At 48.3% G+C, this 15154-nt stretch overlaps 3 protein-coding genes across 6 annotated transcripts; 1 reads left to right on the forward strand and 2 right to left on the reverse strand.

The window, feature by feature from the left end:
• Positions 1-2878: 2878 nt before the first annotated feature.
• On the reverse strand, positions 2879-10587 carry RNASEH2A (ribonuclease H2 subunit A). Of its 3 annotated transcripts, none has more exons than XM_072602221.1 (9): positions 10506-10587; positions 8120-8191; positions 7872-7998; positions 6416-6503; positions 6191-6328; positions 5974-6061; positions 3653-3711; positions 3412-3535; positions 2879-3160 (listed from the first exon to the last, which is right to left on the reverse strand). In XM_072602221.1, exons 2-9 carry the CDS (start codon positions 8184-8186, stop codon positions 2991-2993), a joined length of 861 nt encoding a protein of 286 aa, XP_072458322.1. In that variant the 5' UTR covers positions 8187-8191; positions 10506-10587; the 3' UTR covers positions 2879-2990. The 3 variants fall into 3 exon arrangements, with proteins under 3 accessions (XP_072458322.1, XP_072458323.1, XP_072458321.1); XM_072602222.1 differs by lacking the exon at positions 10506-10587 and adding an exon at positions 8542-8794; XM_072602220.1 differs by lacking the exons at positions 3653-3711; positions 10506-10587 and adding an exon at positions 8542-8772.
• THSD8 (thrombospondin type 1 domain containing 8) lies at positions 10574-11837 on the reverse strand. Its single transcript, XM_072606543.1, has 3 exons — positions 11818-11837; positions 11252-11385; positions 10574-10827 (listed from the first exon to the last, which is right to left on the reverse strand). Exons 1-3 carry the CDS (start codon positions 11835-11837, stop codon positions 10628-10630), a joined length of 354 nt encoding a protein of 117 aa, XP_072462644.1. The 3' UTR covers positions 10574-10627.
• PRDX2 (peroxiredoxin 2) lies at positions 11435-14806 on the forward strand. 2 transcript variants are annotated; one of them, XM_072602223.1, is made up of 6 exons: positions 11435-11813; positions 12514-12618; positions 12774-12927; positions 13621-13743; positions 14233-14363; positions 14536-14806. In XM_072602223.1, the coding sequence occupies exons 2-6, from the start codon at positions 12516-12518 to the stop codon at positions 14619-14621; spliced, it is 597 nt and encodes a 198-aa protein (XP_072458324.1). In that variant the 5' UTR covers positions 11435-11813; positions 12514-12515; the 3' UTR covers positions 14622-14806. The 2 variants fall into 2 exon arrangements, with proteins under 2 accessions (XP_072458324.1, XP_072458325.1); XM_072602224.1 differs by having other exon boundaries at positions 11706-11848.
• The last annotated feature ends 348 nt before the right edge of the window (positions 14807-15154 follow it).

A 15154-nucleotide genomic window follows, 5' to 3' on the forward strand; every position in this document is an offset into this window, starting at 1 on the left:
TCTTCTCTGCTAATGACCTCAACTCATGCGTCATAGAAAAAACTGAGGCCATTTGCCAAAAGTTTCCTCTTCTCCCTTGTCTCTGATGATCACTCAGATGTCTTCCCTCACTCACCTCTCCACTCAGTCTCAGATGGGATGGTCTTTCTTCTTACCAAGGTCAACACCTCTACTAGAACTCTTGGTCTCATTTTTCTAAGATTCCCCTCCTGCCAAAATTCCCACTCGCTCATCTTCAATCTCTCCCTATCTACTTGCTCCTTCCCTATTCCCATCAGTACCTCTCTCATCCTTAAAAAATTGTCACTTGATCCTACTCTCCCCCAAAGCTATTACGCCATATCTCCTTCCATTCTCAGCTAACCTTCTTGAGAAAGTCAGCTACACTAAGAGACTCCACTTGTTTTCCTGTCTTCTCTTCTGAACCTTCTGCAATCTAGCTTCCAACCTCATCATTCAACTGGAAGTGCCCTCTCCAAAGTCACCAGTGATCTAATTGCCTAATCTCTTGACCTTTTCTTACGCCTCTTCTTGAGCTCTCTGAAAGCTTTTGACATTGTAGACCACCCTGTGGTCCTGGATATTTTCTCCTCTCTAGGTTTTTGAGACACTGCTCTCCCCTGGTATTCTTCTTACCTGTCTGACCTCTCTGTTACCTTTGTTTGTGTTATCTTTTCATTTATTCCTGGGCACCTTTTCTTTTTTCCCTCTGTACTAACTCACTGCTGATCTCATTAGCTTCCATGGCTTAAATTAATATCTTTATGCAGATGATTCCCATGGCTATATACCCAGTCTTAGTCTCTATCCTGAGTAAAAGTACTAAACCAACTGCTTTTTGGACACACAGAACGGAATGTGCCACAGGTATTTCAGACTTAACTGGCCTACTACAAGCCTCAGGACTCCCAATCCACTCCTCTTCCCTACTTCTCTTACTATTGTTATCCTGGGCTCAACCTCAGGTTAGTCCTCAACTCCCCACTCTTGCTCACCTCTCAGAACCAACCTACCACAGTCTTATTCTTTCTTCCTTTTACAACATCTCTCATAGACTTGCAATTCTCTCCACTCACACAACCATCAGTCTAGTTCAAGACCTCATCACCTCTCACCTGGACATGATAATCACCTCCCGACAGAGTTCCCTGCCTTGAGTCTCTGCCCACTCTGCCTAAACCATTCTTCAGTCAATCAAGAGATACTTCAGGAGTACCTGCTTTTCACCAGATACTGTGGATACAAGTCCAAGTCCTACTCCCAAGAAGTTTAAATTCTAAGTGGGGAAACAAGTACCGGTATAAATATATAAAGTACAAATATAAAGTAGACAAAGAGAAATATATGCAAAGTATATAATCTATGCAAATCTATGCAAAATGTATAAAGTGAATAAATATACATATATACAAAGCAGCTAAATACAAGATAGTTTGGGGTGAGTGGGCACTAGTACTTGGGGGAGAAATAAGGAAGCCTTTTTGTAGAAGCTAGTGCTTGAACTGTGTTCAAAAGAAAGGAACTTTTTGATGTGGGGGGTAGGAGTGAGTGCATTTCAGTCATATGGAAGAGCTGGGAGTTGAAACGTTATGCACGAAGAAGAGAGAGGCCAATTTCCTTGGATTAGTTCAAGACTGATATCCATTGAGACTGGAAAGATAAATTGTGGCCAGGCTATGTAGGACATTTAAAGGTATATAAGGTTTAGATTTTATCGAGACAACTGGAAGCCACTGGAGTTGATTGAGCTGAGGAGTTTCACTGTTGTAGCTATGCTTAAATTACCTTGGGCAGTAGTGTACAGCGTGGACTGGAGTGAGTGTTTGTCCTTTGTTACAAGGAAGACCACGCCATCAGAGAAATGACATGACTTGCACTTGACTTTGTTTTGAGTGAGGGAGGGCTGCGCAGGTCACCAGCCTTACTTCTCCTCCAGAGTCATCTGAATCCAGAGACCAGATATTCATCAGGATGACTGGAGGTGACCCAGGATGAGGCAGTTGGGGTTAAGTGACTTGCCCAAGGTCACACAGCTAGTGAGTGTCAAGTGTCTGAGATGAGATTTGAACTCAGGTCCTCCTGACTCCTGCACTGGTGCTCTATCCGCTGCACCACCTAGCTTCCCACTGTGGACTGGAGTAGTACAGGGGTGGAGAACCTGCCACCTTGAGGACACATGTGGCCCTCTAGGTCCTCAAGTGCAGCCTTTTGACTGAGTGAAGCTTTACAGAACAAATCCTTTTGTTCTGTGAAGTTTAGATTTAGTCAAAGGGCTGCATTTGGAGACCTAGAGGGTCACATGTGGCCTCGAGATGGTAATTCCCCACTCCTGGAGTAGTGAGACTCCAATTAGGAGGAGGCTGCTGAATAAGTTAGGTGAGAGGTATTGAAGTGGTGGCTATGAGTGGAGAGATCTTGGTGATTTTCCTGAAGCACACACTGCATGATACTCAATAAACTCCAATGATGCCCTCTTTCCCCAGGATGAGATATGAAATCCTCTGTCCAGCATTTCAGGTTCTCCATAACCTGAGCCATTCCTAGCTTTCCAGGCTTCTTACACTTAACCCTTTACTCTCCTTCACATACTTTAGGATTCAGTGACAGTGACTTATCCTCATGTGCATGCCTTTGCACTGCTGTTTCCCATCTAAGAATACCATCCAGTGGATAGAGTACTGGAGCTGGAGTCACTGAGTTCAAATCCAGCCTCAGATTCCTTGTTGGGGACAATGTAAAAGGGCTGCCAAAATCATGGAGGCTCCACCAAGGTTTGAGTGGGCTATAATCTCACATGCTGTGTAGCCAGGCTCAAGTATCCTTCCCTACCCACTCCATCCATCCACCCCCTGAATCCAGACAAAGACAGATACCTCACTGCTGTTCCTGAGATTTTATTACAAATTTAACAGGAAGGGGAGAAGGGAGAAACACAAAGTAATAATCCTCCCCATCCCTACCAGACCTGCCACAGCCTTCTATCAACATCCTCAACAATTTCTATAGGTCAGCAACTGTCTCCAACCCCCTTTCATGGAAGAACCTGTGAGACTGTCGTTCTGTGTAAGCTTGTGTACGGGCAAAATAGGACAAAAGGGAGGGGGTGCCAGAACCCCTGCCAGCAGCTGGTGGGCCTGCCGCCTCTTCCTCCGAGTCCTCCCTGCATGGGGGAGGAATGTGCCATGGTTAAGATGTACAACCAGAGTGATTCCCACCACTCTCACCCGAGCCTTCTCCCCAACCCTCCACCAATTCCTGGTCCCAAATGGTCTCTTGCCACTTGCTCTGTCTGTCTCCAAGGCCAAAGCCCCAGGACTGAGATTTTCCCCAGGAGCAGGTGAATGCTAAGGTCAGCTTATTGCCAGATGGTCCCTTTGTTCCTCCCCCTAAGGTGGGCTCAGGGTCACCCACCAGCGCACGGGCACAGCACGGCCATCCAAGATGAGCTGAGCAGTGCTCCAGCTAAAGCGGACGAACTGGGGAAAGCCAAAGATAGGGTCCAAGCACTGGGACAACCACTCCTTGGTCTTGGGGTCTGGAGAAGAAGGAGGGTCACAAATGAAGGGTCATGGTTAGACAAGTTAGAACCAAGTGGAACAGACCTTGGGATGGGATGTGGAGGCCCAAGATTCTGGGGTTCATTGACACATACCCTAAGTCCCACTCTATGCCTTCCACTGTGCTTCAATTCCCTCATCTGTGGTTTCATTGCTGAGAAAAGAGGTGTTGCATGAGCCAATTGGTATTCTCAGGTATGCCACCAGCTCAGTATGTGAGCCTGGGCAAACTCCCACCTCTGCCTAGGGCAATTCCTTTCTATGTAGAAGGGCCTTGGACTAGATGGTTTCTAGGATCTATGCTGACTCTAGAACTTGGGACTCACAGTAGAGTGGATGGTCAACCATACCTGCTCCTGGAGATACTCCACCCCCTCAATTCTGCTCTTTCCAGGTTCCCTTTCTAACTATTCTTCAGGCTTCTTGACTGGATAACCATCTGGTGTCTGATCCCAAGGTCTCAGCATCTGAGCTGAGCCTTGAACGAAAGGAGGGACTGGGATTCTGACAGATGAAGGCTGAAGGAATGTATTACAGAAGCGAGGGGCAGCCAGAGAAAATGAAGGAAGGCTGAATACAGAGTGCTGGGCAGAAGAAACAGCAAAAAGAGTCGGTCTGCCTGCACCAAAGTGTGTACAGAGAGGAGACACTTGTAAAAAGAAAGGACAGGAGAGAATAGGCCTGTAAAAAGCTCGGAATGTCAAGCAGAGGAGTTCATAGTTGATTCTGGAAGTAATAGGGAGCCACTGGAGTTTAATAGGTAGGAGAGTGACGTGGTCAGATTTGTACTTTAAGAAAATCTGTTTGATAGCAGTATAAGGGATGGATTGGAGAGGGGGGACATGAGGCAGGGACAGCATGAGAAGCCTACTGCTAGTGATGGAACAGTTCAGATGAAAGCTGATGAAGGCCTGGACTAACGGGCTTTGGGAGGCAGTGGAGACAAGGAAGTAGAGAGAAGAGATAGTGTGGAGGAAGAGACAAGATTTGAAAACTAAGTGAACAGGTAGGGGAATTGACAGTGAGGAGGCTAGGGTGATGACCCTGCAAGGTTCTGTCCCTCTTCTCTATTTTTTTGTGAGTCTTATCAGTCCCCAGGGGTTCAATTAGCATCAATCATTCCCAATTTTCATCTTTCACCTAACTCCCAAATCTGGGCCTGGAGACAGGAAGACCCATGTTCAAATCCGCCTCAGATACAGACTAGTAATATGACCTTGGGCAAATCCCTTAGCTTCTCTCTATGCCTCAGTTTCCTCATATGTAAAATGGGGATGAATATAATAGCACCTATCTCTCAAGGTTGTTGAAAAGATTAAATGCAATAATATTTGTAAAGTATGTTGCAATTTATGGATGTTAGCTATATATTCAGTCCTAATCTCCCTCCTGTTTTATATCACCAACTGCTGGCTGGTGAACTCCATCATCACCAGCCATACCTCTGCCCGCCACGTGTCCACAAAGAATTCATCATCTCCCCCACTAAAACTTTGTTTTTTTAAGTTTCTGAAGGGGGAACCTGCCATCCTTCCACTAGCTCTGATTGACAGCATCAGCCTTCCTCAGCTCTCTTCCCTTTCTCCCGCCCCCCACCTCTAATTATCAGTACTTCTGTTGATCCTGTCTCTACAATATCTCCTACACCTGTCTCATCTCTTCTCTAGTCACATGGCCACCGCCCTCATTACGTTTCCCATGAACTAAGGGAATAGCCTTCTAACTGGTCCCTTGGTTTTCAACCTCTACCTTCTCCAATCCACCTTCCAAACAATCGTCAAAAAGCTCTTGGTGGCTCTCTAATGACTCTAGGGTAATATATAAAGATTGCCATTTAGAGCCATTTCACAGTTTGGATTCAGTCAAAGGGCTGTACTTGAGGACGTAGAGGGCTATATGTGGCCTTGAGCCACAGGTTCACTCTCTAGCTTCCTTGAAAGCCCCTACAGGAATTCTTTCCTGATCTCACATTTCACCCTCCCCATGTAAACTTGAGGGAAAGAAAAAGAAACATTTCATTTTTGTCTTTGTCTCTCTGACACCTAGCATGGTACAAAGAACACAGTTTAATTGCTTAATAAATGTTGGTTGAATAGAGCTGAGCACTGGTTTGGGAATCAGCGAATCTCTGGGCTCCAATCTCAGTACCCCCATTTATTTTCTGGGTGATTTTGGAAAAGTCCCTTAATCTCTCTGGGACTTGGTTTTCTTATCTATAAAATGATGGCATTGGATGGATGATATGATCACCATGTTTATTTCCATCTTTAGCATGGAGTTCTCAGACTTTGTCTCATGCCCCCTTGTGGTCATATTGCAGGGTGGTCCCCTCTAATCCAATCTTGGCTTCACAAGGGAAGGCTAAGGGTGGGAGGGAGGGAGGGGGGAAGGCCATTGGTTTGACTGGAACACTCACCATTAGGATAGCCAGACCCATAATCCATTTTCAAGTCCCCAAGGTCTTCCAGAAACTTCCACCTCTTCACGACACGGTCCCGAGCAACCTGGAGGGGTAGGCTAGGCAAAGGTGGATATGGGGCCACAGGCAGGTTGACACAACTCTCTTGTGGATATGTAGTAGACACTTATCTGGGTCTGAAGAGTCTGGACAACAGGGTGGGAGGGGGACTGACCTTGGCACAAATGCTAGCAGCGCTGACAACAGGGAAGAGGGAGTCAGCCTTGGGTCGAACAGTCACCTCTATCTCTGGAAACCTCTCCTGAAGTTTTTGCTGGTACTTATCAGCTGGCCCCACTGTGTCCACAAATACCTGCAGAAACCAGAGGATGAGTGTCAGAGTTGGGAAAGCCCAACTCTGAATGGCCCAATTTCCCCTACCCTGATAGGTGCCACTGACCTGAGTGACCCTCACACCCTGGTCCAGAGCCAGCTGCACCAAGGCCATGGCAGTGTCATGAGAAAGGGAGTTCAGGTTATACTTGGCCCTACAAGGAAACAACACATGGATGTGCTCAGACCCTACAGGGCCCCTGCTCTTATTGAGGGGCAATTACATATCCTTGTTAAGGATACTTATTTTAAGGATTCCCACCGCCTAACGTGAGCCTGATATGACTTTGCCTTTCTAAGGCTGAGTCTTGAAACCTCACTGGATTTATAGCTGGAAAGGACTTTAGACATCAGCCAATTATCTCACTCTTTTAATAGTGGGAGAAACTGAGGCCCAGAAAGGGGAAAGGAACTTGTTCAAAGTCACATAGCTAGTAAGTGGGGGAAGATGGGAAGCAATATTGTGGAGTGAAGAGAGTACTGAAATTGAAAAGCAAGAAGATCTGGGTTTTTCAATCCTGGCTCTGACATTTACAAGCAAGAAGTTAAGAGTTCCCTGAGTGCTATTTCACTTATTTGTAAGATGAGGAGGCCTCTGAGGTCTCTTCCAGCTCTAAATCTATGACCCTATGATTCAAACTCAGGTCTTTTGGAGACCTTACTATATTTCGAAGGCTATAGAGGAAGAAGGACTAAATGAGATGAGAGTGAGCCACTTTGGAGTAGACAGAGGACTTTTCTCAGTCAGGAAAAACTGGGTACAAATGTCATCTCAGAAACTTCATAGCTAACCTACATATATATACATATATTATACATATATACAATATCAACATATAACATATCTCTATCAAATTGCTTGCCTTCTCAAGGATTAGGGAGGGAGAGAATTTGGAACTCAAAATTTAAAAAAATGTTAAAAAAAATTTACATGTAATTGAGAAATATTTAACGAAATAAAACTTCACACCTATGTGACCATGCACACATGGGCATTTAACCTCTCTGTGCTTTGTCTGGAGGCAGCTAGGTGGCAGAGTAGATAGAGTGCCAGTCCTGGAGTCAAGAGGACTTGAGTTCAAATCCCAGCTCTGAAACTAGTTGCATGACCCTAGGCAAGTCACTTAACTTCCATTGCCTTCACACAGAAAAAATGCTTTTTCATCTGTAAAATGAAGGAAGTTGATGGCCTCTATGATCCCTTTCAGCTCTGAACCAATAATCCTTAATTGTGTAGTCAATCTAAGGAAGCACCTTCTAACAATTAGAGCTATACAAAAGGGAAATGGGTTTCCTCAGCCAGGGTTGAGTAAGTTTTACCCTACTTGAAGCCGGCAAGCAAAGGATGGGTGACCACTCCATGGAGGGGGATGTTGGGTGAGGTATGTATTGGGCTAGAAGATGATCCCCGAGATCCCTTTCCAGCTCTGAGATCCTGTGCCCTGAAATCTAGTGTTCTTGCCCCTACTCACATTGAGTGGCACAGGAGTCAATTTGCTGCCCACCCACAAACAGCCTCTCACCGCCTCTGCATGCTGGTGGAGATGAGGTTCGGGGACAGAATGTCCAAGGCCCAGCCCACAAAGGTCCGGGCCTGATCTAGTTTCCCAAAGAGTCTCTCTCTCTCCGCCTCCGACAGGGTCTTTGAGTCTGGCAGTGTGGAAAAGGGAGAAGTGCAAGGAGGAGAGGCTTAGTCACAGGGGCACAATCCTTCCCCACCTTTCACCCCCTCACCCCACAGCCCCTGGAAAGCCATCCGTGCAGCACTCACCTGCCACCTTCAGAGCCTCCAGGGCGCCCACTTTGGACAAGGGGCAAAAGCAGATGCCGTAGACCATAGGGCCTGGCAAAAGGGGACAGGTAGAGTCAGATGCCTCCAGACCCCGGATCTTGACTCCCACAGCCCAGAACCTACTCTCCAACCACGGCCCAACCCCGAAGCAATCCTTTGGTCCAACTGCTCAACAACCAGGGCCCACCGCCAGGCAATTTGCCACCCCTAAGAAGTGCCCACCTTGGGGCAACCCCCAACCCCTCAGCAAACCGCCCCCGGCTCGGAGCCCACCCCTCCTACAACCGATACACCCCACAGCCCTGGTGCAACAATACCCCCTAGCCCGAAGGCCACCCTCACCCCCGGGCAACCCCACCCCCACTCTCCTCCTCCCCCAGCACGCTGGCACCCACTCCCACCCAGAACAGGCCCCCGGCCGGCCTCATCAATGCCCAGGCAGCAGGCCTCGGTGCGGCACAGCTCCGGCACCGGCGAGCTCAGACGGCAGCTGCCTGTGTTGTCCCGCTCAAACTCCCCCAGATCCATGCTCGCAGCAAGCCAAGCGGTCTTGGACACTGGCTGGGAGATCCCGCAAATGCGCGGATCCAGGCGGGCTTCCCGCCCCCGGAAACCTCCAAGCCAATCCTGAACTTGCTGTTCGTCCTCGTAGCTTTCTGGGACTTGTAGTTCATCAGCAAGAGCGCCACCTAGCCGTGCGTCCTAGAATTTCAGGAACTGGGAGGGAGCTCAAAACCCATCCGATCCAATCTCTCCTCTTAAGCATGATGCTCCCTCCCTTTGATCATCATCCACCAGTTATCTATCTGCAATGCTTTTTGACTGACTACTGACTAACTGAAGATCTCTGTTTCCAAGAAGTCATTTGCCTGTTTAACACACACCAAGACACAGCCCTGTTTAAAGAGTTCCAGAGGCTCTCTATTGTTTCAGTTACAAAATACAAACTCCTTTGCAATTTAAAGCCCTTCACAACCTGACATCTACCTTTCCAAGCTTTTTATACTTTGTGGACAGCCATCCAAACTGGCTTACTTTCTTCTGTCCCTCACACATGACCTATCCTATCTCCCCTGAGTTTACACAGCCCTGAAATGCGGTCCTTCCTCACCTTTACTTCTTAGAATCTTTAGCTTCACAAGTCAGCCCAAACACCTTCTCCTACATGAGATCCTGCCAGATTCCCTAACTCTGTTAGTGCTTTCTACCCTCTCTCCAACGAATTAATCTTGCATTAACTTTTTATATACATACGTATATATACACATATGCTATATGTGTATTACATACATACATATGTGTTAAACACACTCCCCCCCATAGACTATAAGATTCTTGAGGACAGGGACTTCCATTTTTGTTTGTATTTTCTGCTTCTCCCTAATAAATGTTTACTGATTGACTAATCATTCATTGGATTGATCTAGTCCAAGCTTCTCATTTTACAGGAGGGGGAAATTGAGAACCAGAAAAGGGAAAGAACTTGCCCAGTGTCACAAAGCTATTAAATATGGCTAGGATTCTAAACCAGTTCTTTTGGCTCATTCTGGGAGGCAGCTAGGTGTCCAAATGGAGTGGATAAAGTGCATGGATAGAGTCAGGAACTCATCTTTGTGAGTTCAAATCTGGCCTCAGACACTTTCTAGCTGTGTGATCCTGGGCAAGTCACTTAACTCTGTTTGCTTCAATTTCCTCATCTGTAAAATGAGCAAGAGAAGGAAATGGAAAAGCACTCCAGTATCTTTGCCAAAAAAACCCCAAATGGAGTCACCAAGAGTTGGACCCAATTGAAATGACTCAGTAACAATAGACTAGTATTCTTTTCATCGGATCAAACATTTCTGTCCAGGCCTCCAGAAAAATAGCAGCAGTAAGAACTACTATTTGAAGGCCTTACTAGGAAATAAGGAAAAATCTAAGGTAGCACCACTAGGATGAGGCCATCTCAGCAAACATGATCTTTTCCACTTCTGCTGTCTCCGAGCACTAAGGGCCTCTCTTAGTAGAGTAGGCCCTGCCCCCATAGAACTAGGATCTGCCTCCTGAGGCCCAAGCTGGTAGGCTTCCCTCCAGTTGATTCTTCCTTGAGCTGTGGCATGTAGTAGGTGTGGCTATGCATCTTCCTGGACCTGCTGGAGTGGCTTTACCGCAAGGTTTAAAATTATCTTTAATAACAACAGCAATAATAGAGATGATTACATTCTGATCTTCAAAGTATTCAGGGTAGGGTAGGCCTCAGGGGAAAACCTGCACCCCACATGCTGCAGATAGACAAGGGTGATATCATCCCAGGAATCCCCAGCTCTAGGGCCCCTCCCTCTCAGGATACCCCTTTCCCAAGTTCAGATGCTTCTCTCTTCCTTACCCCAAACCCAGCTGGGATGGTAATGTACACACACAGGGCCTCAAGTCTCCTTGAGTTTTCTATCTTCCTTTCTCCTTCTCTGGGTTCTGGAGTTTGCTTTTGGCCATGCTCACTCTGTGTCCTCAAACCCTCCGGTTGCACTGGCCTGGTGAGCTGCTAGGACAGTTGTTATAACTGCAGGGCTGGTGCTGCAGGAGGCTCTCCCTGTCCAGAAATACAGGTGCTGCAGATGCGCCCATCACATCCTGCCTCCGCTCTTGAATTCCCAGGAGACACTGGCAGGTCCAGGGGCCCCATGGACCCAGTGGCAATTCTCCTGGCTCTGGGGGAAGAAAACATCAGTCAGCCAGGGAGCCTGAACCTTGACAGGGTTTCTTCTACCATCTGAAATTTCCAGGCTTGACTGGGATACTTCCCAATATGCCAAGCGTCTTAACAATATCTGTTGAATTGAGTAATAGGACCCGGGGAGAAATCCTGGCAGATTTCATTGTGGGGGGTGATATGTGTATACTTGTGCGTGTGCGTGGGATGGGGGGTTGTAAATCTTTGCTAAGGAGAGGGGTACGATTTCAGGGCCAGTGCACTGTATATGAGTGCTTCTGAGTTTCTTCTGAGTAAACCTGCACGCTCCCCGTGCCCCGCCCCACCAATGGAAGACTCCTTGAGTTACTGCTCATTGATGTGTAACATCTGGGGAGATCAAGTCTGGAGGCTCTGGGGGTTGAAGGCATCTCACTCTTTACCCAGTTCTGTCTCCCAAGAATCCCCAGAGCCTTGTTCTCCGAAATAGTGATGGTCTGGGCCTGGGCAGGTTCGGGGCCGAGCAGGAGCAATCTCAGGGGCAGTCTGGTCATCCACGGCCCCCTCCTTCTCTATTCAGTAGCCCCCTGAACCGCTGTTAGTCGCTGGTCCAAGGTTCTCCCTGCGCTCCGTTATCCGAGCTGCTCATCAGGAGGGACAGGCGAGAGGAGTGGACAAGGGGGAGGGAAGAGGTCAGCGGCCCCCGCCCCTCAGCTTCGGTATATTCAGGTTTCTCGCCCCCCACCCCACACCCCCCACGACGCATCAGTAGGCCCGCCCAGGCGTGTCGCGTCCTCCCCCAGGCTCGTTCCCATACGTCCCTCCCAACTCCTCCTCGTCTTCTACCCCCCCTCCCCCCCACGGTCTGGCTTTAGGTGGTACAGGCCGCGGATAAAAGGCGCGGGCGGCGGCCTCTTGGATTCGGCTTTTGGTTTCCAGACTGCTACTGTTGCGGTCTAGTAACACGCGCTATCTTTGTAGGCTCGGAGCCCGCCCTTCTTGCAGGTACAGTACGGTGCAGTGCGGCATGGTGCGGTAAGGTACAATGCGATGCAGGTCCTTCTGGGCCGGGCCAGTTCTAGGCTAGGGGAGTGGGAAGCAATAGAGGCAGCCTGTGACTCCCCTTTATCCAGACAGATTGTGTTCTATGCTAATCTGCTACTGTCCTGGTCCTTCCCTCTGCATGGAGCAAGAAACGTTCCTCCCCGCCCCCCCCATCCCTGCCTTTGTTCTTTGTGGGCTATTAGGAACTGAGAGCCCAGGTGAATTCTCCTCCACCTGTCCCCTACTCAGCAGGGAAACTGAACCTTGAGAGAAATCTAGACGTCTCTTTGTTCCTGCTCTTGAGGCCTAACTCAGCCTGACTAAGGGTCCTGGGAGGAGGTGAAAGATCTTACAGCCTGTGCCTGGGTGCCCAGACCTGTTTCCCTGGTGGGGTAGGAGCAGTGCAGAGGAGGCAGGAGGGCTGGGTCTGAATTGCCCCCTTTCCCTATGGGACTAGCTTAGTCTGGCCCGTGTGCCCAAGTCTCTTGTGTTCAGCCCATGGAGGGAGGGATAGGGGCTGCATGTGACCATCTTTGTCTGACCCACGTGCCCAGTCTGGCCTCGGGAAGTGGGGGAAGGGAGGTGGTGCTGGGTTGCACAGCTCGGGGAAATGCGAATCAGGTGCCCTGGTTGACCCTAAGGGGAAAATCACTTTTTCCAGTCATGTCCTCTGGAAATGCTCACATTGGAAAACCGGCCCCTGACTTCCATACCACTGCTGTGGTCGATGGGGCTTTCAAGGAGGTGAAGCTGTCTGACTATAAAGGTGAGAGATAACAACCTTAGAGGTCAGAGACACTGGCCCCTTCCCCTCTGGAGGAGGGAAGTCAGGGTGTGAGGAGATGATCCTATCACCTGGAGAGTGGTAGGGGAAGGGGCCCCAGCACCTGCTTCTCACTCCTTTTATTCTTATCGCTCCAGGGAAGTATCTGGTCATATTTTTCTATCCACTGGACTTCACTTTTGTGTGCCCTACCGAGATCATCGCCTTCAGTGATCGGGTCTCTGATTTCCGTCAGCTGGGCTGCGAAGTCCTTGGTGTGTCTGTGGATTCCCAATTCACTCACCTGGCCTGGTATGATTCTGGCTAGGAGAAGGAAGATGGAGAAGGAACTCTGCCCTATCTGACTTTGTGCTTCTACCACCTTCTCCCACTGGAAGTGTCACTGGCTGGCACCTCCTGTCTTTTGCTAGGGAATATCCTGTGGCCCTGTAACTACACTTATTGGAACAAAAGGGTTTCCAAAGCTGAGTTGCTGGGGTCCCTTTGTAGTAATTTGAATTGGAAGGGACTTTGGAAGACATTTCTTTCAGCTCCCATCATGTGAAAAAGAAAAAAAAACAGATTTAGAGAAGTTAAGAGCAATGGCTTTTGATTCACCAAGTACCAGAGCTGGCATTTGAACTCAGGGCTTCATACCTTATGTCCACTCGTCGATTGTTTCAACCATACTAGGCAGTACTTTCTGTTCCATCTTCCTCAGAAATAGAGAACAGCATCTTTCTCTTCCTGCCTTACTACTCCCTCCTGGGTGTGGTAGGTTTGGGCTTTGACAGCCCTGCCTGCAACCCCTTTATCACTTACTCAGGACTCTTAGGGAAGCCCTAATCTGTTGCTCAAGCCCTTGGGGAGAAGGGAGGAGGAGCCTCTGAGCTGTGAAGATAGCTCCTTTCTTTGGAGAGTAGGAAAGATAGTCCCTGATTAGGGAGAAGGGGACTCCATGGAGGTAAGTAACTTGGACACTTCTTTCTCAACCTCCCTAAAAAGGATCAACACCCCTCGAAAACAGGGTGGCCTGGGTCCTTTGAAAATCCCCCTGCTGGCAGATGTAACCAGAAACCTCGCTCGAGATTATGGGGTACTGAAGGAGGATGAAGGCATTGCCTACAGGTATGGTTGGGGGACCGTCTGTAAGTATGTCTTGCTCTGTCCCTGATCATCAACAATTTAGGAGTCACCATTCTGACTGGTTCTTAGTTTTTGCCACCCCCACTTTTATAGTCATGAAAACAGACAATCTTTGAACTACGTAGAAACAGCAGGGAGTTGCAAGGTTTTAGAACTAGAAGAGAACTTGGAGGCTATATTATCAAATCTTGTTTTGCAGGAACAAAAGCTGAGGCTGAGAGAGTTGAAAGGACTTAGATAAAGTCATACAAGTACTAAGTCTGAATTCAGACTTGGGGAGGGAAGGTGATCGAGGACATAGAATATTAGGAGCCAGACACTTCCCCCAAAAGAAAGTAAGTCTCAGCCCTTACAGATGTGGCAGAAGAATGGGTTTGGAATTAAAATCTAGTCTTCTTTCTACTGAACATGGTGTTGCCCAGTCCTGGATGACTTCCAGGGTCTTATACTAGCTCTTCTCCATTTACTCAGGGGCCTCTTTATCATTGATGCTAAAGGCCTTGTCAGGCAAATCACTGTCAATGACCTGCCTGTGGGTCGATCAGTGGATGAGGCTTTGCGACTAGTGCAAGCATTTCAGTACACAGACGAGCACGGAGAAGGTGAGTCTTGTGTATTCCCTATCCTACCCCACTCTTCCTTGGGTGTGTTTTCCACTTCCAAGGTGGCTACCCTATGGATTGAGGCTTGAGCTGGTCTCCTGGCTTTGGACAAAAGGCTGGGAGACCTGTCTCCTCCCTCTTACCACTTGTTTCCTTTTCTTCTCTCTCCCAGTGTGCCCTGCAGGCTGGAAGCCTGGAGAAGACACTATCAAGCCCAATGTGGAAGGCAGCAAGGAGTATTTCTCTAAGAAAAACTAGGCAAGCAATGTTGCCACTTTCTTTGCTCCAGTGGCAAACCTCCATATGGTGAAGGAGGCTTCTGCTCCTCTTGGGTAGTGGCCCTTGCCCCTAATCTCCTCTTAATCTCTTTTCCCCCTTATGGAGGGGGCAGGTATGGGAGAGGAGGAAGGGGCCTATATCTAATAAACCTATGGGAAACCAAATGTAGCACTGTGAGTCTCTCTTGCATCTGGGCTCTTAATTTTCTGTTCCTTAGCTTAGCACACAATTGAATCTACAAGCTGTGTTGCACTTCTGGGAGCCTGAAACTATGTCTAGGAGCCTGAGGAAAAGGGAGTTTACCATCAGGTACCGTCATCCTTTTCTGTCTATCCTGACTCTGTGGGTAGCTAACCCACGTGACTAAAGAAGGGCAGGGCCTTCAAACACCTGATTTATGCAGCGCTTACATTTTGCCACCAGAGGGTGGCCTTGCCTCAAATTCCCACAGCAGAGGAGGGCCTCGGGGAAAACTGGCTTTGGTATAGGAGCTTCATAGAATGGCAGAGCTT

The sequence above is a fragment of the Notamacropus eugenii genome, chromosome 4 (genome assembly GCF_028372415.1).
Source record: "Notamacropus eugenii isolate mMacEug1 chromosome 4, mMacEug1.pri_v2, whole genome shotgun sequence".
Lineage (NCBI taxonomy): Eukaryota > Metazoa > Chordata > Mammalia > Diprotodontia > Macropodidae > Notamacropus > Notamacropus eugenii.

Coding starts and splice junctions, on each gene's coding strand:
- THSD8 (XM_072606543.1), bottom strand. CDS start 11,837: ATGCCGCACTGCACCGTACT. Junction 11,386..11,817: donor ATGCCGCACTGCACCGTACT/GTACCTGCAAGA, acceptor AGGGGGCTACTG/AATAGAGAAGGAGGGGGCCG. Junction 10,828..11,251: donor TTCTTGGGAGACAGAACTGG/GTAAAGAGTGAG, acceptor TTCTTCCCCCAG/AGCCAGGAGAATTGCCACTG.
- RNASEH2A (XM_072602222.1), bottom strand. CDS start 8,668: ATGGATCTGGGGGAGTTTGAGCGGGACAACACAGGCAGCTGCCGTCTG. Junction 6,329..6,415: donor AGGGTGTGAGGGTCACTCAG/GTCAGTGGCACC, acceptor TGGTTTCTGCAG/GTATTTGTGGACACAGTGGG. Junction 3,161..3,411: donor CGTGCTGTGCCCGTGCGCTG/GTGGGTGACCCT, acceptor TCCCCCATGCAG/GGAGGACTCGGAGGAAGAGG.
- PRDX2 (XM_072602223.1), top strand. CDS start 12,516: ATGTCCTCTGGAAATGCTCACATTGGAAAACCGGCCCCTGACTTCCAT. Junction 12,619..12,773: donor GAAGCTGTCTGACTATAAAG/GTGAGAGATAAC, acceptor TTATCGCTCCAG/GGAAGTATCTGGTCATATTT. Junction 14,364..14,535: donor CACAGACGAGCACGGAGAAG/GTGAGTCTTGTG, acceptor TCTCTCTCCCAG/TGTGCCCTGCAGGCTGGAAG.